This window comes from Pantherophis guttatus, chromosome 6 (assembly GCF_059756535.1).
Source record: "Pantherophis guttatus breed Tessera chromosome 6, ASM5975653v1, whole genome shotgun sequence".
Taxonomy (NCBI): domain Eukaryota; kingdom Metazoa; phylum Chordata; class Lepidosauria; order Squamata; family Colubridae; genus Pantherophis; species Pantherophis guttatus.
The window spans coordinates 80,318,346-80,341,222 of NC_142068.1; the positions used below are offsets into that span (position 1 = coordinate 80,318,346).

General features: G+C 42.2%; 1 protein-coding gene across 1 annotated transcript in view; it reads right to left on the reverse strand.

Annotated features, from left to right (window-relative positions):
* Nucleotides 1–349: 349 nt before the first annotated feature.
* LOC117677992 (hexokinase HKDC1-like) overlaps nt 350–22,877 on the reverse strand; it is a 52,258-nt gene continuing 29,730 nt past the window's right edge. Inside the window, exons 10-18 of the mRNA XM_060682240.2 lie at nt 19,281–19,585; nt 15,325–15,473; nt 15,058–15,177; nt 13,286–13,381; nt 10,135–10,234; nt 8,628–8,811; nt 5,704–5,859; nt 4,236–4,469; nt 350–1,138 (exon numbers count right to left, since the gene is read on the reverse strand). Of these exons, the coding sequence (XP_060538223.1) occupies nt 994–1,138; nt 4,236–4,469; nt 5,704–5,859; nt 8,628–8,811; nt 10,135–10,234; nt 13,286–13,381; nt 15,058–15,177; nt 15,325–15,473; nt 19,281–19,585 (1,489 nt within the window). The 3' untranslated portion in view covers nt 350–993. The remainder of the gene's footprint in view (nt 1,139–4,235; nt 4,470–5,703; nt 5,860–8,627; nt 8,812–10,134; nt 10,235–13,285; nt 13,382–15,057; nt 15,178–15,324; nt 15,474–19,280; nt 19,586–22,877) is intronic.

The following is a 22,877-nucleotide window of genomic DNA, read 5'->3' on the forward strand; positions in this document are numbered from 1 at the left end:
GTCTTTGGACAGAGCTGGCTCTTCGGCTTTGAAACAGAGATGAGCACCACCCCCTAGAGTCGGGAACGGCTAGCACATATGTACGAGGGGAACCTTTATCTTTACCTTACCGTTATTAAGTACATGTCACGAGAACCAAGATTTAAGCTGCTGGAATGTCTCTAGAAAAATAAGTGTTCAAACTTGATAGCATGTATCCACAAATGTTGTCCCCAACGGGCATTGCTTTTTCAAGAAAATGCACAAGGAATTTCTTTTTCTGGTCTCTCAGCATTATTAAACATGCATTGAAATCGAATGGACTTCGTTTTTGAAAAGCAGCATCAAATAAATGCAAGAAAACTTAAAATACAATGAGTGTCACCCAAGAGACAACTTTTATGGGGGAAAACATTAATTTATTACATTTTATACATTAGCCTTTTTGCTTGCTTGGGTGGGCTTCTGTTGGAGATGCTGGAATAGTGGATTCGTCCACCAGGTAGTGGGATTGACTAGATGATCTCTGAGATACCTTCCAACCTTCATATTATGTGGAAAAAAAATACTGCAGCAGGTAAACAGCACCAGCTCCCAATATATAGCTATGGTATATTATACCTACTCTCCAATAAGTATTTATGCAATACAAATGATATTTTAACATTAACAAGAAATTACTAAATTAGGACATAGAGCAGGGATTGTATAAATACACTCAAAAGAAACCGATTTCTTTAAAACAAACCTATGGAACTTGGCCATTTAATATTTTGAATTGTGTTAGGCACAAGGAAGAAATACGAAGTACGGTGTTGTATATCAGGCAACTTAGGACACAGTGTCCAGGTAAGGCAAAATCTCCATCCGTTTTGATATGACGGCTTGTATCCTGTGTTCTTTCTGACCATCAACTGCAAAAATGGACCCTTTTGACTTGATCAGTGCCACAACTGTGTGTGTAGGAACTTTTATAGTTGATCCTTCTTGCCCACTCAGGTCTGTGAGATCAAATTAATTTTCTGCAACTTGGTGCATCCGTTTAGCCACTGCTGTAATTAAGGCTGCTCCTTTCCCACTTCCGTCTTCAGACAGCATAAAAGTTACATCACATTGTGGTGCCAGCTCCTTCACCGTGTCTTGCAAAATCCTTGAAAAGCTAAACGCAAAAAGAAGAAACACAAGCAAATATTGACATATATGATGTTTTGTGTAACCCAATTGCAAATGTAAGAAATGGTTTACGTTGCAAAGACTGGGGAGAGAGGAACGCAGAATGAAGACGATACTCTGATTGCTCTCAATCCAGAGAGGGCAACATTTTACAGTGGGGCCCAAGTTAAGAAGGCAAACTTTGCTCTCACATCAATTATAATTAGAATATTATACAGTATGTATTATACAGGCAATCGTCATTTAATGACCACATTTGGGGCTGGTAATTTTGTTGCTAAGGGACATCGTTAAGCAAGAGATCTTGTGACCATGTTAGGCTTACAACCTCACTTACTCTGTGATTAAGTGAATCCCCTGCAGTCATTAAGTGAGACATCACATGGCCATAAATTGCTATTTCTTCTCCACTGACTCTCCTTGTCAGAAGTTAGCTGTGAAGCTCAGATATGGCCATCCACTGGTTCAGTGGTGGGTTTCAAAAATTGTTACTACTGGTTCTGTGGGTGTGGCTTGGTGGGCGTGGCATGGCTTGGTGGGCATGGCAGGGGAAGAATACTGTAAAATCTCCATTCCCACCCCACTCCAGGGGAATGTTACTGCAAAATCCCCATTTCCTCCCAATCAGCTGGGAATTGGGAGGCAGAGAATAGATGGGGGCGGAGCCAGTCAGAATGTTTACTACTGGTTCTCCAAACTACTCAAAATTTCCTCTACCGGTTCTCCAGAACTGGTTCGAACCTGCTGAAACCTACCTCTGCACTGGTTGCCATTATTCAAATTGTTTGTACTTGTCTGGAGGGAGGGAGGAGTCATCTTTTATATTTCTTATTTTTCTCTTCCCTTTTTTTCTATTTCTTTTCACTTTTCTTTTTCCTTAATTTTTATATTTTGTTTAGTTTCTATTAGTTTTTTTAATCTTTGCATTTGTCAACTTTAATAAGATTATTGTAAAAATTATCGTATAATACAATATAATAGATATTCAGTGGACACTGAAAACTTCAAAAAATAGTAAACTTGATAAATAAATTATTAAGCTGATTAAGCGATGCTAGAAAATTTCTTAAGACTAGTTTCAGATGCATTAGCGAAGCAGAACACTTATAAAATATTCATGATAGTCTTCTAACAATGGAAGTGATATCGCATTTCTTTAATATAGAAGAATTCTTACACCGCCTTTGGCATAACAGGCGGCTTCCATTTTATGGTTTTGATGGAGTAGTACACATTTATGAAATTTTCCATTCATAAAAAAAGCACATGACAAGTGATTTAGAAATTCTGTTTGTCAGGCAGATGGCAGGAGAAAGTATGTATTGAAACTATGCAACAGTCTGAATTTGAATTTGGAGAGTCGATGGTTGTGCTTGATTCTGCCATTATATTATAATATACTGCTGTTTTACTATAATAATAAAGTGGTATTCCTGCAATCTGTATGGGAGTATTCCTCACCCTCAGCAGCTTTATGAACTTCAATTCCCAGAATCCCTCAGCCTTCAAGATGGCTGGGGAATTCTGGGAGTTGAAATCCCCACATTTTGAGGCTGAGAAACACTGCTCTGGTGTGTCTGCTTCCTGAACTGGAGGATGGTCCTGATTAGAATGTCTTCTTCAATACCAGCACAATTAAAGACAACTTAAGTCTGTTGCCCTCACAGACTAACCGCCAAAATGAAGGCTGTGTTATGAGGGCACAGCAAAAAAAAAACACTTGTGCTGTGGTTAAGTGCCAATGGGGATCACTAGTGAGGGAAGTCACCCCTCCTAGAAGAATGAAATATTTTGAGAAATATTTAAAAAGGCAGAATATTATATTTCCCCTAAAAGAGAAATAGAAATCTTAAGGGAGACAGAAACTCAGCCCCAGCTCCCTGCCCCCAGCAAATATTTGGTGTTCATTAAGAAAGACTGGGCCATCATATCTACAAGACAAAAGACCTTCAGCCTAAGGGTGATGGGATTAGCCCTCACTCAAGATCCAAACCAGGACAGAACCATTAAGACACAATGGGAATTGCCCAACACCCTTTCAGAACATAAGCCTCTTCATTACATCATCACCCACCAAGCTTCAACCAAACCTGGGAACTCAGACAAACATGACCCCATATGGCCCCATGAAAGTCTGACAACAATAGAATACATGTTCTTGCACAGGAACAGGAAGCTCAAGTGCAAAGCCCAAGAGAAGGTATAAAAGCCACCCTCTCTCAACTCCATGTGGTCAGCTGCCCAAAACTACCCATATGTTTCTGCTTTATCAATAAATGGACCCTCTTTTCAATCAGCCTCCAGCCTCCCATTTTATCTCCAGTGCCCTTCTCCAAGCTTGGAACTGAACCAGATGGATATTTCTTCCAACACTAGTATAAATACAGGTAATCTTTGACTTCAAACAGTTCATTTAGTGACTGTTCAGAGTTACAATGGCACTGAAAAAAACGTGACTTATGACCATTTTTCACACTTACAACCATTGCAGCATCCCCATGGTCATGTGATCAAAATTCAGATGCTTGGCAACTGACTCATATTTATGACGGCTGCAGTGTCCCAGGGTCATGTGATCCTCTTTTGCGACCTTCTGACAAGCAGAGTCAATGGGGAAGCCGGATTCACTTAACAACCATGTTGCTAACAACAACTTCAGTGATTCATTTAGCAACTGTGGCAAGGGAGGTCATAAAACGGGACAAAACTCACTTAACAAATGTCTCACTTAGCAACAGAAAGTTTGGGCCCAATTGGGGTAGTAAGTCGAGAACTACCTGTAAATAGGGAAGGACAGGGAGGCCTGAAGGGGGATAGGGGATAGAGAATCCTTGGAAAGGAAAGAAAAGGGTGTCTCATTCTTTGCATAGAAGCATTTCTTATTTCCTTTCAAGTTCTACATGAACACCGCAAAAGATTTAATTCTTTTCTCTTAATGCAAAAATGTGTAATCAGTTGCAGCATGAAAAAGGTTTCGGTCCTTTTTTATTCCTATCCACTAAGTAGAATATTTCATTAGTCCTTTGCTACCCTCAAAAAAAAAAGCCCAAATCCGTACATCAAAGAGATGCTTAAATACTCACTGTGGGTGCAGCTTATATAAGGTACCGTCCACTCCGATGGTCGTTTTGAGGTGCTCAAGTTTCCTGTTGTCACGTATCTTCTCAACAATGGCAGCCAATCCAGCTCCGCAGAGCTGGGCAGCTCTTTTGGAAACACAGCCACACACTTCTTTCACAATGATGCTGTCATCACAAGTCCCATCCAGCCCGAGTTGTTGCAGGATTCTTCTCACTTGAAGCAGGGCCAGGCGATCGCTGCCTCAGCCAAAATGGAAGAGACACTTTTTGATTACTCAATAGTGCTTCTTAGAAAGAACTGGAAAGCTGCATTTCTGTTTTTTAAGAAATGTTTTTGCTGATATGTTGGTTCCTTGGCACTATGTTCTTCCCACCTATGACTATGGATTCCTTTTTAAACAGGATTTAGAATGATTAATCATGTGCCACCAAGTCATTTTTGACACCCAGCAATCGCATAGACAGATGTTCTCCATGATTTAAGAATGAACTTTGTCTGAATACTACATGCTACTCTTTCCTTTTATCACAACACCCTGAAATACAACCCAAAATAATTTTTGAAACATTTAAGATGACATTGCCATCACCAGTGGAAGAAAACATCTCCTTATCCAGATATTCTTGAATATTTGGGGCTCTCAGGAGTCACAGAAAATATGGCTAATGATCTCTCTATCTCTCTATCCCCCCCAATCCCTCCCTCCCTCCCTCTCTCTCTCTCTCTCTCATAATATATTAGATAGATGATAGATGGATTAGGAAGGCGGGGGGGGAGAGAGAGAGATCAAAGAAAGCTTCATGGAAATGCTCATGTATTCATCAGAAACCACAGTCAATTCAACAGAGCCTTTTTCCCCCTATTCAAGTCAGCTCCAACTTCTGGTGACCACCTGGACAGTCAATGCAGTTTTGAAGGGAACATCTATGGAAAGGGTTACCTTTGTATTCTTCCTATGGCTAAGAAAGTGACTGGTCCAAAGTCACCCCATAGACTTCTACACTTAAGGCAGGACTAGAACTCATATTTTCCTGTTCCTACTCCAACAGTAGACCTGTAGGAAACCACTAGACCTGTAGGAAAAGGACAGGCAAAGCCTGGGGTGGAGAGGAATCAGCCTGGAGTTGTTACATTCCCACAAGAGGTTTAGGTCCAACCACTCTTGAATTCCATTAATGCTTATCTAGTGCCAATTTAGTGTTGACCATTAGTTGACTAGATTCTTGTCAAGAATCTAGTCAACTAACTTTCTTGTCAAGCAAGAAATCAGTTTAACTGGAACTTAATGTGTGATCTTGATTCTTCATGCCTGAGAAGACCAAACTGGCTCTCATAACTGAATCTTTTACCTTTTATAAAAGAAAAACATATAAATAAATCGTGAATCCCATTCAGCTGTTTCATCTCTCATATGGGGTTGAGAACTAGAAGACAGGAAAGAAAATGTTGTTTCTACAAGACAAATCATACCTTTCAATCTGAGACAAGTATTTTGTTTCAAATATTCCTCTTCTTCTCAGTGATTCTGAAATCTGGCCTCTGAACAGAAGTCCTCTCTTGGTCAGGTCTATCAAGATCTGTCTCACTATTTCACCCAAATACATCCCACTGGTCATTTTTTCATATCTATTAAACAGCAAAGGAAAAAAAAACATATTTGGATTTGAACAACACTAAGCAGGTTGTTCATTATTGCTATGCATAAATTGTTCTGCCCCAGCTACGGACCCCAAAGAACGCAGCACACACAAAGTCCATTCAAACCTTAGTTTACTAAATAAACCAATTTTTTACAACAACTGTAAATTAATTAACTGCATTAACAGCTGCCCAGAATTCAAAGAATAATACTGAAAGCTTACTGTGGTTGGCAGAATGCCCAGAAGCAATTTGCAGGAAGCTGATAAGATTAGCAAGACAAGACACGAAGGTATGTGAACAAAGTTGTTCCCTGCAAATTGCTTCAGTCGGCGTTCCTCCTTAAATAGGCTAAGGGAGTGGCCAATTAGCCTCAAGCCTTACTCTCGGGGAGACCTCCTCCTGAGGAGCCACTCCTGCCTTTTGGCAGCTCTGCGCACCCGTGCACCGAGAAGAGACTCCTCCTCTTCATCCTCTTCACTTAAGGGAGCTTCTGGAGGTTCTGAAGGCCCTGGCTGAATCCCCGCCTCTGGCACCACATCTTCTCCAGCCTCCTCACTGTCCGACTTGAGTACCAGCTGCACAGGTTGCTGGCACAGCACCACACCAGCCTCCTCGCTGTCGGAATCAGCTACTAGCTGCACAGGCCGTTGATGGGCCACAACATAAATGGACTTTCACATAGCGGGCATAATAAAGGTTTCCCTAATCTTGTTTTCTCCAGTGTAGAATTGATAACGTTTCAGAACAACCAAAAGACTCTTCTTCTCAAACAAAGAGTTGGTCAAGGAGATGTAATCTTACCTATTGCTACATTTAATATTTTAATAATAGTACTTTAATATTGTTAGTGTTACTTAACCCACAAGTAGTCCTTGATTTACAATCATTTGTTTACTGACCATTCAAAGTTACAACCGCTTGGAAAAATGTGACTTACGACCAGTTGTCACGCATACAATTGTCACAGCATTCCCATGGTCATGTGATCAAAATTTGGATGCTTGGCAACCTACATGTAATGTATTCAAATGTATTCACAACAGTGTGGTGGACCTTCCCTAAAGCCAGGAAGTATTGGCATAAAATAAGGCAGTGGTTGGAAGAAATTACTGAACAAAATATTGATTTGAAGCCAGAACTTTTCATATTGGACATTTTAGATGAGAAAATGGCAAAGAAGCTCCAATATATAATATTACACATATCAACAGCAACCAGAATAGTTTTCGCACAAAACTGGAAACAGACTAATATTCCTTCAGAGACAAAGATAGTAAGAAAGGTATACGAATGTGCAGAGATGGATAGGTTGACAATGGAATTGAAAGAGAGAGATGACTCGGAGTATTACCAAGTCTGGAGTAGATGGTATATATGGCTAAAGAACAGAAGTAAAACTATTGGATAAGAACTAAATAATATTGATGATAATAGGATTGTATTGTATCTATGTGTAAATACTACTAGAATTCAAACGACTGTATAATATAGGATAATGACCCATAGGCGCATATAATATTCGAATGTAGGCTGTATGAGGAAGTAAGAAAACAATATCTGTCCCCAATTATAAATAAATTTCCCCACTGGAATATAAGGCATAAATTAGCATTTCTGTTGAAGGCTGACTCTCCTCCCCTGGTAAGAGCTATCACTCGCTATCTTAAAAGGATGACAGCAATACGAGCCAGTTATATCGAAAAAAATTTCATTGATTGTAAGAAAGATGAGCTGAGTTAGAGAGGAGCTATCTTATTTGGGTTATCTAGTCTTGGCAACTTAGCTATTAATATCTGATATTGTAAAATTTTAATGTCATATATCATATATTTTTAGATTGTTATTTTTGTAACTGTTTTGTCTTTTTCCCTTTTTCTTTTCTGTTTTGTTTGAAAAGGCCTTCGGGCTATTCAATAAACAAATACATACAATGACCCATAGAAATAGAACTTATGTAAATTTGAATGTTATGGATGATATTGACACCGATATGGAAATGCTGTAAGAAGTGTAAATTGTGTTTTGTTTTTTAATGTTGAAAAAATTTAATAAAAAATTATTTTAAAATACCAAAAAAAAAGTATTCACAACATTTGCACCGTCCTGGGGTCATTGTCATCCTTCCCAACTGGCTTCCGACAATCAGCCTTGAAACTCATTTGTGTTCTAATCAGGGGTGGGCTTCAAAAATTTTAGCAAGGGGTTCTCTGCCCAGTTGCTGGGTGGACGTGGCCATGGTGGGTGTGGCCTAGTTGGCCTCCTGCACCACGGCGGGGGGGGGGGGTTGTCCTCCCCGGGCTCCAGAGGATTTCCTCGAGCCTCTGGGAGGGCAAAAACAGCCTCCCCAAGATCCGGAGGCCTGCTGGAGGCCAGAAATGGGCCCGTTTCTGGCCTTCCCAAACTTCTGTTAGGCCCGTTTTTTGCCCTCCCCAAGCCTCCGTGTGGGCCCTGCACTTATCTGCATCCAAAATGGGCCACGTGGGGACTCCTGGGAGGGGCAGGGCAGGGTGGGTGGGGCGGGGCCATCCAGGAGTGGGATTTGGGGGTTCTCTGAACTGCACAGAATCTTAGCTAGAGGTTCTCCCGAACGCCTGCAAACCCCCAGCAGCCCACCTCCAGACTTTCAGTTGGAGAAGACAGATTATTTCAAATATTTTGCACTGCCTGTTCTACAGCTGAGGCTACTGAGTTCCATAGGAAACCCATAATCTTGGTTGAAAATTTTGGGAGGGCACCACAACATCTACCCTTACTTTTGCTTCCCAGGATTCAGAGACCCCGAGTCCACCTCTTGATCATATCTTGTCCTGAAATTATCAATGCAGCCATTGTCACCAAAGCCTCCCCATTCTGTGTTGATGCACATTTTAGCTTCATCTCCTTCTATTATTTCTATATGTTTCATTTCTTCCATATAGCACACGTTGCTGCCTGTCCCTGAAAGACAGAAAGAAAGCGAGACTTTAAAACAGCAAAAAGTTTTTCTCCAAGGAAGTCCAAATGTAGGAGATGGAAAACCAAAGCTGCAGAACACAAAATAGTAGCAGTTCTAATGGTTACTACAGAAAGAGCTGGGCTACATAACTGGGCTGAAAAAATCCAGACAACCTCAAGATGGCAGCAGCAAGATTAGAAAATTCTTTTTTTTTCTTTAAACATAACTTTATTGTGTACATCATTTCAGCACGTATGAAGCAAAACTAACTCTAGCTAGTGCCCGCAGTTTTCGCCTAATTAAAGAATGAATTCTTTCCTCCCTTCCTTCGCCCAGATCACATTGTCCAATTAGGTGTTCTGGTGTCTCTATGGCGACTCCTTCAAGTCCTTGCTTAACATCTGTTGAGATGACCTTGGTTCCCACAGGATGATTTCTTTTTTTTTTTTTTAATAATCTTTATTTACATTTATCATTAAAAAAGAAGACAACACACCAGATAAATGACAAACAGAACAACAAAACAAATAACATACATACCTATAAGTAGTACCTTAATAATTTAATATTCGGTACAATATATCTATGTTACATTCCAGGGGAGGCAGAACAACCTAATTTACATTTGTAAATCAATTAGGTCTATCCGACCTCACTTTACTTGTATAATATAAATTTTTCAATGAATACAACTCCTAATCTGGTTTGGGTTACAGTTTTCTCTTTGATAGCCAAATATATAGTTTTTCCCAAGATCAGAAAATTCTAATACAGTCTTCCTCAACATTGTTTACTTTAAGATGTATGGACTTCAGCTCCCAGAATTCCCCAGCGCTTAAATCAATTTTTAAATTTATATATGTGAAGGAAAAAAGAAAAGTGCAATTCTCACCAAGCCAAATCAACATCTGTGTACCATTTTCTTTTGCAGGCTATCAGTGAAAATTAGCATTATCCAGTGGTGGGATTCAAATTGTTTTACTACCAGTTCTGTGGGCATGGCTTGGTGGGCGTGGCTTGGTGGGGGTCATGTGACTGAGTAGGCATGGCCAACTCGGCGTCACTCACGGCAAAGTGGGGCGAGCAAGCAGGCAGGGAAAAGCGGCAACCAGGCGACCGGGCGGGGGTGGGGCCAGCCAGAGGTGGTATTTGCCAGTTCAGTGAACCAGTTAAAATTTCCGCTACCAGTTTGCCCGAACTGAACCGGCTGAATACCACTTCTGGCATTATCCCAATTATCTACTGTACCTTCCTGGTGCTCAGTAATATTAAAACACAATACAAAAGACTAGGTTATTGTCTGCTGTATATTTCTCTCGTTTTACCTGCAATGAGTCCAATCTCACAATATGGATCTTCATAACCACACGTCATCATTGTCCCAACGGTGTCATTTACCACCGCTACGATATCCAAATCAAATTCCTGCAACAGAAATTGAGTGAGGGGTAGCCCGTGTTGTAACGCGGTATGTATTAGGGTTATGTGTACTTGGAAAAATGCTTTACTTAAGAATGATTGGATTTGAATAATAATTTAAATCACTGGTTGGACACTTGCATTCTTCTGCTTTACTTGATTTCACCTTAGCAGCTGGTAAACAAAAGTGTGCATAACATTGAGAGGGACGTGGTGGCTCAGTGGCTAAGATGCTGAGCTCATTGATTGAAAGGTTGGCAGTTCAGCGGTTCAAATCCCTAGTGCTGCATAATGGGGTGAGGTCCCGTTACTTATCCCAGCTTCTGCCAACCTAGCAGTTCGAAAGCATGTAAAAAATGCAAGTAGAAAAATAGGAACCACCTTTGGTGGGAAGGTAACAGCATTCCGTGCATCTTTGGCATTTAGTCATGCCGGCCACATGACCATGGAGACGTCTTCGGACAGCGCTGGCTCTTCGGCTTTGAAACAGAGATGAGCACAGCCCCCTAGAGTTGGGAATGACTAGCACATTTGTGCGAGGGGAACCTTTAACATTGAAACAGCCCTTGAAAAATCTCACCAGACAATTATAAATGTAAAACATATTTAGTTCAGCACATTACTGGTTATAATTGCAAAGCGAGCTGGAGATATACAGGTGCAGTAAATGTGAAAAACATTGTTCTATATCAAGACTAGTTCATATAAAGCAGGGGTGTCAAACTCTATTTCATTGAGGGCCGCATCAGGGTTGAGTTTGACCTCGGGGGGCGGGGGGCATGGATGGAGTGGGTGGACGTGACCCTCTGCCGGCAAAAACGGAGCTCCGGTGGCCCTCCCGAGGTTCATTTTCACTGGCAAAGGGCTGCAGGAGGCCATTGCGGCTGAAAATGGAGCCTAGGAGGGCCGCAAGCAGCCCTCCCTAGCCCCGTTTTTGCTGGTAGAGGTACCGTGGGCCAGTCCTTCGCTGTTTCCAGGATGGCCCCGCAGGCCAGATCTAAGCACCCCACAGGCCAGATCCAGCTCTCGGGCCTTGAGTTTGACACGCCTGATATAAAGCAAAGTAAATAACACCTGAGAGCTGCTCAGGGATTTTTTGAGGAAATAGTGAGAAGACGGGCTGTTTTATTTTAAAATAATCCATTGCATAATAAACTGGTATAAATCCATTTGCATAATGAGAGGGAAATCTGCATTTTTAGATTATGTTCTCAGCAACCTGTTATATATTAGTATCTTTACTGCCAATTCTCAGCTATCCTTTCGGTCAAAAGTTTGGAAGAAATTTTTTAAAAAATGCCCAGCAGTCATTGACACTGAATCTTTCTTTCAGTTTATTGTCCATTTGCTCTGTGTTGCTAGAAGATAAGAAACCGATTCAAATCATGGGTGTTCCATACAGGTAGTCAAAGTTCTGACTACAACTGAGCCCAACATTTCTGTTGCTAAGCAAGACAGTTGATAAGTGAGTTTAATATACAGATGTCCAGCAGGTGGCAGCACCACTTTAAGTTTAGCTGTTTATTCATTTAAAATTATGCTGGGATTTTTTCCTCATAAACCTGCCCAGGTTTAAAAGAAGTTATTTTTTAAAAGAAAAAAAAATGAGGGAATAATATAATGTGTGGTTGCTGTGCACACACCAGTATTTCTACCATTGAAGCACCTCTTCAGGATAATTCACAGGGCTGAGGTCAAAAAAGTCAAGATGGCAGCCATGGCCACACAAAGCACCATTCCTTTTTCGTATTTATCACCGCACACATTAAAAAGGGGTAGAACTTGATTGTATGATTGTTGAATTTGTCTGTCTGTCTGTCTGTCTCTCTCTTTCTCTCTCTCTCTCTCTCTCTCTCACACACACACACACTGTCCTCCTGCATCTATTTATTAAAGCCTCCCATCTTTATTCAGATTTCTATTCATGGCTGAAAAATGAGCCCCACAGTCATTTTAATGGGGCCACTGCTTAAAGCAACTATCTCATTTTTCTCACCCTGCAAAAGTCTTGATCAAAGACCGGCTGTTTTAATGAACTGGAGTGAAATTCTGGGTCCCTGCAAATTCTTAAAGAGCTTCCCCTGAATCATTTTCAAAGTGCAAAAGACCCCATAAATTCTACATTTATCTTAATAAATGTAAAAGTTTACCCTCTGTCGAGGACCTTTTATCCTTTGTCAAGGATTAAAGACATTTATCCTCTGTCAAGGACCTAGGAGTACTCATCTCAAACCATCTAAACCCCAGAGCTTACTGTAACAGCATTGCCAAAAAGGCATTAAGAATTGTTAACCTAATTTTGCGAAGCTTCTTCTCCGGTAACATTGTATTGCTAACTAGAGCATACAAAACCTTTGCCAGACCAATTCTTGAATACAGCTCGTCTGCCTGGAATCCACACTGTATATCGGACACTAATACGATTGAGCGGGTCCAGAGGTATTTCACAAGAAGAGTACTCCACTCCTCTACTCACAACAGAATCTCTTATGGCACCAGGCTTGAAATTTTGGGCTTGGACAATCTGGAACTGCGCCACCTGTAATCTGATCTAAGCATAGTACACAAAATTGTCTGCTACAACATCTTACCTGTCAACGACTTCTTCAGCTTCAACCACAATAATACATGGGCAAACAATCGATACAAACTCAAGGTAAACTGCTTCAAACTCGATTGCAGAAAATACGACTTCAGCGACAGAGTGGTCAATGCCTGGAATGCACTACCTGACTCTGTTGTTACATCCTCAAACCCTCACAGCTTCAACCTTAAACTGTCTACTGGGGACCTCACCCCATTCCTAAGAGGTCCGTAAAGGGGTCATGCATAAGCGCACCTACCGTCCCTGTCCTACCGTCCCCATTTATTTGTATTCATTTCCTTCGTTCATGTCCATGTTCATATTTATAACTGCTATCTTGTACATGTTTGACAAACTAATGAATAAATAATAATTCTGAATGAAATCAAATCAGTAGGAAAATTGCAGTAAACCAGGATTTCTGCTCAAACCCTGGTGGTAGGGGTTTAGATCAAAAGATGCAGGATACTTACATTTCTCCGTTTTATCGCTTCCCTTAGCAAGTCTACAACATCCTCCCCTTCGCAATTGGTTGCCTTGAAGCCTTTTGTCCACCCAACAAGAGCTCCCTGGAAAGTGAAAGTAGTGAAACAAAAAAGGACAATTAAAAAGTGTTTACTGAAGAGAGAGAAAAGAGTTGGGTCACCCAAACTCAAAACTGGCTTTAAGTTTTTAGGAAAGACTCATTCATTGCAAATTACATTTTCAAAGAAGATTTAAATCAGCATCATTCAATCTTGGCAACCTTAAAACCTAAAGTAGACTTCAACTTCCCCAGCCAGCATGGCTAGCTAAGGAATTCCGGGAGTTGAAGTCCACAAGACTTAAAGTTACTAAGGCTGGGCACCCCTGATTTATATAATGTCCAAATTTACCTCCTGACAGATGTTATTTCTGGAAGAGAGAGCAGGAGGATTATGCTGTTCCACCTCTCTTTCGAGGCTGAAATTGACTTTTTGCACAGAACAAAAACTGGGATCTTCAGAAGAAATTATTAGACCAATTTTTAGAAACTGGTCTAGCAATATAGCATTAAACCTGTGTTTAAAAGTAGATCTAGCGTTCTTTCTAAGCCCATCTTTAGAAGAAGTCCGCCTAGACCTGACAAGTGTTTTGGAAAGCAATGATCAGGCTTTCTATCTGTAGATGCTTCTCCACCAGCCACTTAATGGACTTTCCTGCAGCCAAAGCTGAAATAACTGTGAAGGCCAAAGCCTAGGCAGTAGTCATTGGCATGGCATGGCATGGCATGGCATGGCATGGCAGAGGAGCAGAGCAGAGCAGAGCAGAGCAGAGCAGAGCAGAGAATAGAATAGATTAGATTAGAATAGAATAGAATAGAATAGAATAGAATAGAATAGAATAGAATAGAATAGAATAGAATAGAATAGAATAGAATAGAATAGAATAGAATAATAGAGTTGGAAGCAGGGGTGAAATGCTCCAGGTTCGCACCGGATCGCCCGATCCGGTAGCGATGGAGGCAGGTGGTTCAGAGAACCGGTAGCAAAAATCCCTGCTCCCCCCATTGCCCAGCTGAGCCGCGCAATCATCAGAGGCTTTTTTTTTTTAATTTTTAAAACCATTTTCTAAAACCTCTTTGGCCGAAAAAATGCTTTTAAAAGTAAAAAAAAAAAGCCTCTGATGATCGTGCGGCTCAGCTGGGATTGCCAGAGGCTTTTAAAAGCATTTTTTCTACAACCTCTTCGGCCGAAGAGGTTATAGAAAAAATGTTTTTAAAGGGAAAAAAAAGCTTCTGCTGATCAGGCAAGTCAGCTGGGATCATCAGAGGCTTTAAAAAAAAGAAAGAAAGCCTCTGCCGATCAGGCAAGTCAGCTGGGATCATCAGAGGCTTTAAAAGCATTTTTTTACAACCTCTTCAAAGAGGTTGTAATAAAAATGGTTTTAAAAGTTTTTTTTTTTAAAAAAAGTTGGCCACGCCCACTCAGTCATATTACACCCTCCCACCAAACCACGCCCACAGAACCGGTAGTAACAAATTTTACATTCACCACCGGTTGGAAGGGAGTTTGTAGGTTATCTAATCCAACACCCTACTCAAGCAGGAGACCCTACACCATTTCTGACAGATGGCTGTCCAGTCTCCTCTTGAAAGCGTCCAATGATGAAGCTCCCACAACTTCTGAAGGCAAAAATCTATTTAAAAGCATGTTCATGTGCAACATTGAGCACTGATCAAAACCACATTAAGATGGATCAAGGTGGAAAATCCCAGCCTTCTCACCTTATCAATACTTGTTTGCCTGCAAGGGAAAGAAAAAGTAAAACCAAGCGGGAGCCGGGCGCCTTTTATCCCCATGTATTCCAAAAACTCCGCAATGCATTGGACAATGTGGTCAAATAACTGAAAGAAGAAGAAAAATAATTAAAGGCAGCATTTAATACCAGTGTTTTAAATACATGAGGATCAGCAAGGAGAATTGTTCACAATCCTATTAGACTGGAATAGAATATAAATCCCAGGAATAAATAGTTAGGAATTAACTTTTACCTCCTCTCCTGTTCCTTGCATAATTTCCAGAGGAATTGCAAATATTTTGTTGTACATCCGAACCGATTTGTTTCTTCCACTTCTGATTTTGACAAGCAGAACTCTGAAATTTGTTCCTCCGAGATCAAGAGCCAAGTATTTTCCCTTTTCTGCAAAAGAAAAAGTCAATATTTACTAAAATCCTTCTCAATTGCTTAGAATGTTCCTTGTCCAGCTTTTGCCTAAGACACACTGAATTCTAGGCGAATTTGCTCTCAAGTAATTACATTCAGAAGTAGGTAATTCATATTAAAACATACAGGTAATCCTCGGCTTACGACCACAATTGAGCCCAACCATTGAGCCCAACAATAGGCTCCCTATTGGTCTCCGGGTGCAATTTTTTTTTTTTAATTTGATTTATATGCCGCCCTTCTCCGGAGACTCAGGGCGGCTTACAATGCGCTAAGCAATAGCCTTCATCCTTTTGTATATTTATACAAAGTAATAGCCTTCATACTTTTGTATATTTATACAAAGTCAGCTAATTGCCCCCACAATCTGAGTCCTCATTTTACCTACCTTAGAAAGGATGGAAGGCTGAGTCAACCTTGAGCCTGGTGAGATTCGAACTTACAGTAATTGCAGACAGCTGGTGTTAATCACAATGCTATCAGTCTGCTGAGCCACCAGGCCCTGGTGTTGGTCATTACCTTCAAAGCCCTACATGGCTCAGGGCCAGGCTATCTTCGAGACCGCCTTCTACCACATAGCTCCCAGCGACCGGTAAGATCCCACAGAGTCGGTCTCCTCCGGGTCCCGTCAGCTAAACAATGTCGGCTGGCGGGCCCGCGGGGGAGGGCCTTCTCTGTGGCTGCCCTGGCTCTCTGGAACCAATTACCTCCTGAGGTCCGGACCGCCCCCACCCTATTGGCCTTCTGCAAAGCGGTGAAGACCTGGCTCTTCCGGCAGGCCTGGGGCCATTGATCTCATTATAATGATCTTGTGAGACCCGGCCAGGAATTGGAATGCATGTGTTTTAACGTTTTTAAAGTTTTTAATGTTTTTCTTTTTAACATTTTTTATGGGATTGTTCGCATTGTTTTATTCTTTGTTGTAAGCCACCCAGAGTCCCTTGGGAGTTGGGTGGCATAGAAATGCCACAAAATAAATAAATAAATAAATAAATAAATAAATAAATAAATAAATAAATAAATAAATAAATAAATAAATAAATAAATAAATAAATAAATAAATAAATAAACAAACAAACAAACAAACAAACATTTTCATTGCCAAGCAACAGAGCTGTTAAGTAAATTTTGCCCCATTCTGCAAACTTTCTCACCTCCGTTATTAAATGAATCACTTCAGCTGCTAAATTAGTAATACTAGTAATTGTTAAGTCAATCTGGCTTCCCTATTGACTTTTCTTGTCAGAAGGTTGCAAAAGGGGATTACATGACCCCCCCGGGATACTGCAACTATGATAAGTACATGCCAGTTGCCAAGTATCCTAATTTTTATCGTGTGATCTTGGGAATGCTGCAATGGTTGTGTGAAAATGGTCGTAAGTCGCTTTTTTCAGTGCCATTGCAACTTTGAATAGTCACTAAATGAATGTCAAGGACTACCTGCAGTTCCAGGTACACAGTTGGCCAATCCTTGACCATTCTCCAGATCTTTCCAGAAAGCTAAAGTTTAGGGTATATTAGAAACACCTAAACTTTTTATGCGTGTTTAATAGTGTTTTAGCACATCTAGGCCAAAGATACTTCAACTTTTTTATGCAAAATGCTGGGTCAAACACTGATGATACTCAGCTGTACATCTCCACCCCAGACCATCCCAACGATGCCTTGGAAGTGATGTCCCAGTGCCTGGAGGCCGTGCGGGTCTGGATGGGGAGAAACAGGCTTCGACTCAACCCTTCCAAGACCGAGTGGCTGTGGCTGCCGGCGTCCCGGTATGCCAGCTGACGCCATCGCTGGTTATTGGGGGTGAATCATTGGCCCCCACGGAAAGGGCCTGCAACTTGGGCATCCTCCTGGATGCACGGCTGTCCTTAGAAGGGCATATGATGGCCGTGGCCAGGGGGGCTTTTTATCAGGTTCGCCTGATACGCCAGTTGCGCCCCTTTCTGGATCGGGACTCCCTACGCACAGTCACTCAAGCACTTGTCACTTCTCGTCTGGACTATTGTAACGCTCTCTACATGGGGCTCCCCTTGGGGTACACCCGGAGGCTCCAACTGGTGCAGAGTGCGGCCGCGCGGGGGATTATGGGAGCGACTGGGTGCTCCCATGTGACTCCTCTCCTGCACGAGCTGCATTGGCTTCCGGTGGACTTCCGGGTGCGCTTCAAGGTGTTGGTGATCACCTTTAAAGCGCTCCATGGCTTAGGGCCAGGGTACTTACAGGACCGCCTTCTGCCACCAATAGCCTCCCACCGGCCAGTTCGCTCCCACAGAGAGGGCCTCCTCAGGGTGCCGTCGGCTAGACAATGCCGGCTGGCGACCCCCAGGAGGAGAGCCTTCTCTGTGGTGGCACCTACCCTTTGGAACAATCTACCCCCAGAGATACGAGTGATCTCCGACCTCCGGACCTTTCGTCGGGCCCTAAAAACTCATCTCTTTCAGTTAGCCGGTCTCTCTTGATTTTATGATTTTATGGTTGGTTTTAAATTTTGATATGGATTTTAAATTGATAAATTTTAAACTATGGGCCAAATTTAATTATTTTAAATCTATTTTTAATCGTATTTATGTATAAATGTTTTTATTTTGGCTGTTCACCGCCCTGAGTCCGAAAGGAGAAGGGCGGTATAGAAATTCGAATAATAAATAAATAATAAATAAATAAATTTATCACTTATATTTTTTTTATGGGTTTTATGGGTTAGTTTTTTAATTGTATAGCTAGGGGTCTTAAATTGGGGCGGCCGTTTAATTTAATTTATTTTTAATTATCTTAACTTTTATATTGTATGTTATTTTAATTCTCGGCTGTTCACCGCCCTGAGTTCCTTCGGGGAGAAGGGCGGGATATAAATTTAATAAATAACGCCATTCTGCATTGCCGGACTTTTGCTATAGGCTTTGCTGGATTATATTTGGATTTATGTTACTCTGTAATTATTGAACATTTTACTTTGATGTACCAGAAACGGAGAGAAGTTATCTCTTCCCTTCATGAGTAATAAACTCTTGGCAGGCAGCCACTAGGTTGCTGCCAAGTTCCGTTATCATAAGGAAAAGGATTTTGTCGGCTGGTTTGGTTTTTAACTTTTGGACGTCTGTTGGTGTGTGTGCATGTGGGACGGGGACAAAACACCTGGGCCGTCCGTCAGCCTTCAGAAGGAGAGTCAACAACCCCCAGATCTGGAGGTGGCTGATGAGGAAGAGGAAGAACAGCTGGGTGCAGTGCCTGACATACGGATGCATAGAAGGCAGAGGAGAGGAGAGCAGTGGAAATCCGTGGGCCGGTCCTTGGGAAGGAAGAGCCATTGCTGCTAGCGAAGCTCTACCCTAGCTCTGGGGATAAAAGGCAGTGGGGGTGGAGATGAATAGATGTGGCAGACAACTATTCATCTCCCTGCTGGACAAATTTGTTAGCCTGCATTGAGAGATAAACTTTTTTTGCCAGGGCTGCTGGCACTCCTAATAAAGGAATCATTGATTTAAATAAAGAGGGATTGTCATGTTTGGGGAGCTGGGTCAGAACACTGTTAGAGCAGAGAGATACAGACATTATACTATGTCGTGCCCCTGTATATCAGATATTTCACAACTTCTATACTCCCCTGGACATTTTTGAACACCCATTCCTCCTTATGGACACACTTGGCATGTGTAGACTGCCTAGAAGATGTTATTAATTGCTCCTGGTTTTATGGCGTTTCTTCTCAGATTTTGGTAAATCCCCTTGAGCTCTTCAAATTGGGCAGCCTACACAGCTGTGAAAGAAATGAGGGAGTACCTGTGCCATCCGGAGTGCCGCAAACAAACGTTGGCAACATTTTCACAGTGGCTGTTGGGTGGGTTTCTTTCTTCAGGCCGTACTCCAGCTCTGTCCTCATTTTGTTTCTTACCTCGATGAGATTCTCTCGGGTTAATTTGAAAAGGGCCAAGACCTCATTAATCTGCTTCCGCTGAGACAGCAGCCTGTAAGCCACGGCGGTGACCATGGCAGCCCCCTTCCCGCTTCCACTCTCCGAAAGCAGAAATCGGACATCACAATTGGGCACCAACCGCCGGACGACCTTATGGAGGCGCTTGGCATACCTACAAGGAAGACTGAGGAAATGACAGCAGTCGTGCCAAATTTACACCTTGTAATGCAACCATTGCACAACACCAGCAGCTAACACCATTCACAGATGTCGGGTATTTATGTTAACATGAAAACAGCGGTGTCACAATAACACCGCTCCTTCTGGTTAGTTGGGACAGAAGGCCCTGCCCTCCCTACATTGTTCTGCAGCAGCACAACCCCTGAAGGAGCAAATCCACAATTTGGGGATCCTCCAGGACCTGCTGCTCTCCCAGCTTTAGCCGATGCGCCGGTTGCACCCCAATGGTGTTGAATATGCAAGTAGGAGTGAGTCTTACATCAGCCATCACTCATTGGTTCATTTTCCCCTGCGGGAAAATGAATAAGCATCAGTGGCTGACAGGCTGGACAGCTCCCGGTAAAAAGGAGCTGCAGCCTCGGGCAGCCCTCAGTTCGTAGTTATTTTTGTTGTTGTTCCTGTTGCCTGAAATAAACAGTTGTTTTACTTCACTACGATTGTCCTGCCTCTCTGTTCGTGTCTGGATTTAACAAGTCCCATCTGAGGTGGGGGGGATTTTGCTTCAGTGACTCATACCCTTGTCCCCCACCCACTCCAGCTTCTGCAATATGCTTTAACATGAGTCTGCCTTAGAAGTCCACTTGAAGGCTATAGTTGTTTCAGAGCTCAATGGCCCATGTGCTGGCCTGTGTTGGTAAGCGAAAACCCATGGCGTCATTGCTGTGGGCCCTACACTGGCTGCCAATTGTGTGGGGCATCATTTAAACTGCTGATGTCAGCTGAGAAAGCCCTAGATGGCTTGGCTTTATTAGCTGCAGGCTCACATTCTCCTGTTGGTGTAGGCCCAGCCAGCTTGCTCTGCCTAGAAGCTGGTGGTGGTCCTCCTCTATAGAGAGGTGATAGGGGCCAAGGCTCTGTGATGACCCTTTCTGGTGGCTGTCCTCTCTACTGTGGATGAGTCCTCCAGTGCAGGGGTCTCCAACCTTGGCAAACTTTAAGCCTGGCGGACTTCAACTCCCAGAACGCCCCAGCCAGCAAAGCTGGCTGGGGCATTCTTGGAGTTGAAGTCCGCCAGGCTTAAAGCCAAGGTTGGAGACCCCTGCTCAGTGGACTTCTACCTGGACTCTTTTCAGAAGGAACTCAAACGGGGGCTCTTCCAGGTGGACATTTGGGCCTTGATTGCATCTTACCTCAATTATCACTGCGTTTTGTTCATTTAATTTTATTCTGTATTTATTTTATTCTACATTATTTGAGATGTCTGCAAACTTTTACTTTTGTGTTTTTACTGTCAGTTGTTTTACCTTGTAAAATCTATCACATTTGTAATCTAATTTCAGAGACAGCACAGAATGACACAGAGAGAGAGAGTGAGTCAGATGAAGTGCTTCCTTTTAGAAATACATTCTTGCTAGACAGGATATTGACTTGAAGGAAATCTCAGTGGTTAATTCTACACAAGAAGAAAGATTAATAAGCTGCCCAGAGTTGCCTCAAATTGTGAGATGGGTGATATAAATTTAATAAGAAGCAAGCAAACAAACAAACAAACAAATAAATAAATAAGGCATATTCAACAAAGCTATCAGAATTAGATTTCTCCCTCCCTCCAATAACAATTCTTCTAGCTTCCTAAACTTTTTAGGATCCAAAAGTCAGATAAAGGGACATCCTCCCCACCAGAAGTGGGTTTCAATTTTTTTTTACTACCGGTTCTGTGGGCGTGGCTTGGTGGGCGTGGCTTGGTGGGGCGTGGCCACCCCACTCCAGGGGAAGGTTACTGCAAAATCCCCATTTCCTCCCAATCAGCTGGGACACCAGAGGCAGAGAATAGATGGGGGCGGGGCCAGTCAGAATTTTTACTACCAGTTCTCCGAACTACTCAAAATTTCTGCTACCAGTTCTCCAGAACTGGTCAGAACCTGCTGAAACCCACCTCTGCTCCCCACCCACCCTGCAGCCCCTCATGGCACATGCCACCCCATACCAGAGGTGGTATTCAGCAGGTTCTGACCAATTCTGGAGAACCGGTAGCAGAAATTTTGAGTAGTTCAGAGAACCAGTAAATACCACCTCTGACTGGCCTCACCCCCATCTCTTCTCTGCCTCCCGAGTCCCAGATAATCGGGAGGAAATGGGGATTTTGCAGGGGTGGGTTCTACTTACCTTTACTACCGGTTCGCAACGGGGCCGCACATGCGCAGAAGCGTTCTGATGATGTCGGGGTTGGTGGGCGGAGCCTCCCGCCGGTTTTACTACCGGTTCTATAGAACCAGTGCGAACTGGGGGCAACCCACCACTGGGATTTTGCAGTATCTTTCCCCTGGAGTGGGGAGGGTATGGAGATTTTACAGTATCTTTCCCCTGCCACGCCCACCAAGTCATGCCATGCCACACCCACCAAGCCACGCCCACAGAACCAGTAGTAAAAATTTTTGAATCCTACCACTGCCCCATACCCTATTTTTCAAGAACCATGGAATCCACCCATATGAAAAAGAACTTCTGCCAGAGCTTCTGCCCACAGAAATTTAAATCTGGATTTGGCTGAAAGTAAGTGCTTTTGCTGCATCACAGTTATGCTTCATTTAACCCCACTTTCTGCTTCAGTAGACAAATATTAATCAGCTGAGCAAATTTGCTCTTGTTTTGATCTATTACTTGGTAACCAGAGACAAAGAACATTTCCAGACCACTAGGCTATTTGATTCCAAAGCCTTCACAATCCATCTTAAATCACAACTGGGTTGAGTTTCATCACTTTTTTTTAGACCTAAACTGATAGCAAAGACTATAGTCATAGGCAAGTCTCTACACTATTTTTGTAGACAGAGAGTGTAGGCATCAACATTCAAGTCTCTCTCTTGATGTCTCCAATCTAGCCAACGTATATTAATGCAAAAGATTATATATAAAATAAACTTTTTTGGGGTGGGGTATGCAACGGTAAGCAAAATGCATAAAGTAAGGAGATCAAGCCGAGGAAAATGTGGCATGTGATAAGAAAAGAAAATATCATCCTATCTAGATCAGTATTTTTGAAACTTAGCAAAAAGAATAAAATATTGTTAATAGAGTAGTGTAGGGTAGGCTAGGGTAAGGTAGGGTAGGGTAGGGTAGGGTAGGGTATAATAGAATGGAATGGAATGGAATGGAATGGAATGGAATAGAAGAATAGAATAGAATAGAATAGAATAGAATAGAATAGAATAGAATAGACTAGAATAGAATAGAATAGAATAGAATAGAATAGAATAGAATAGAATAACAGAGTTGGAAGGGAC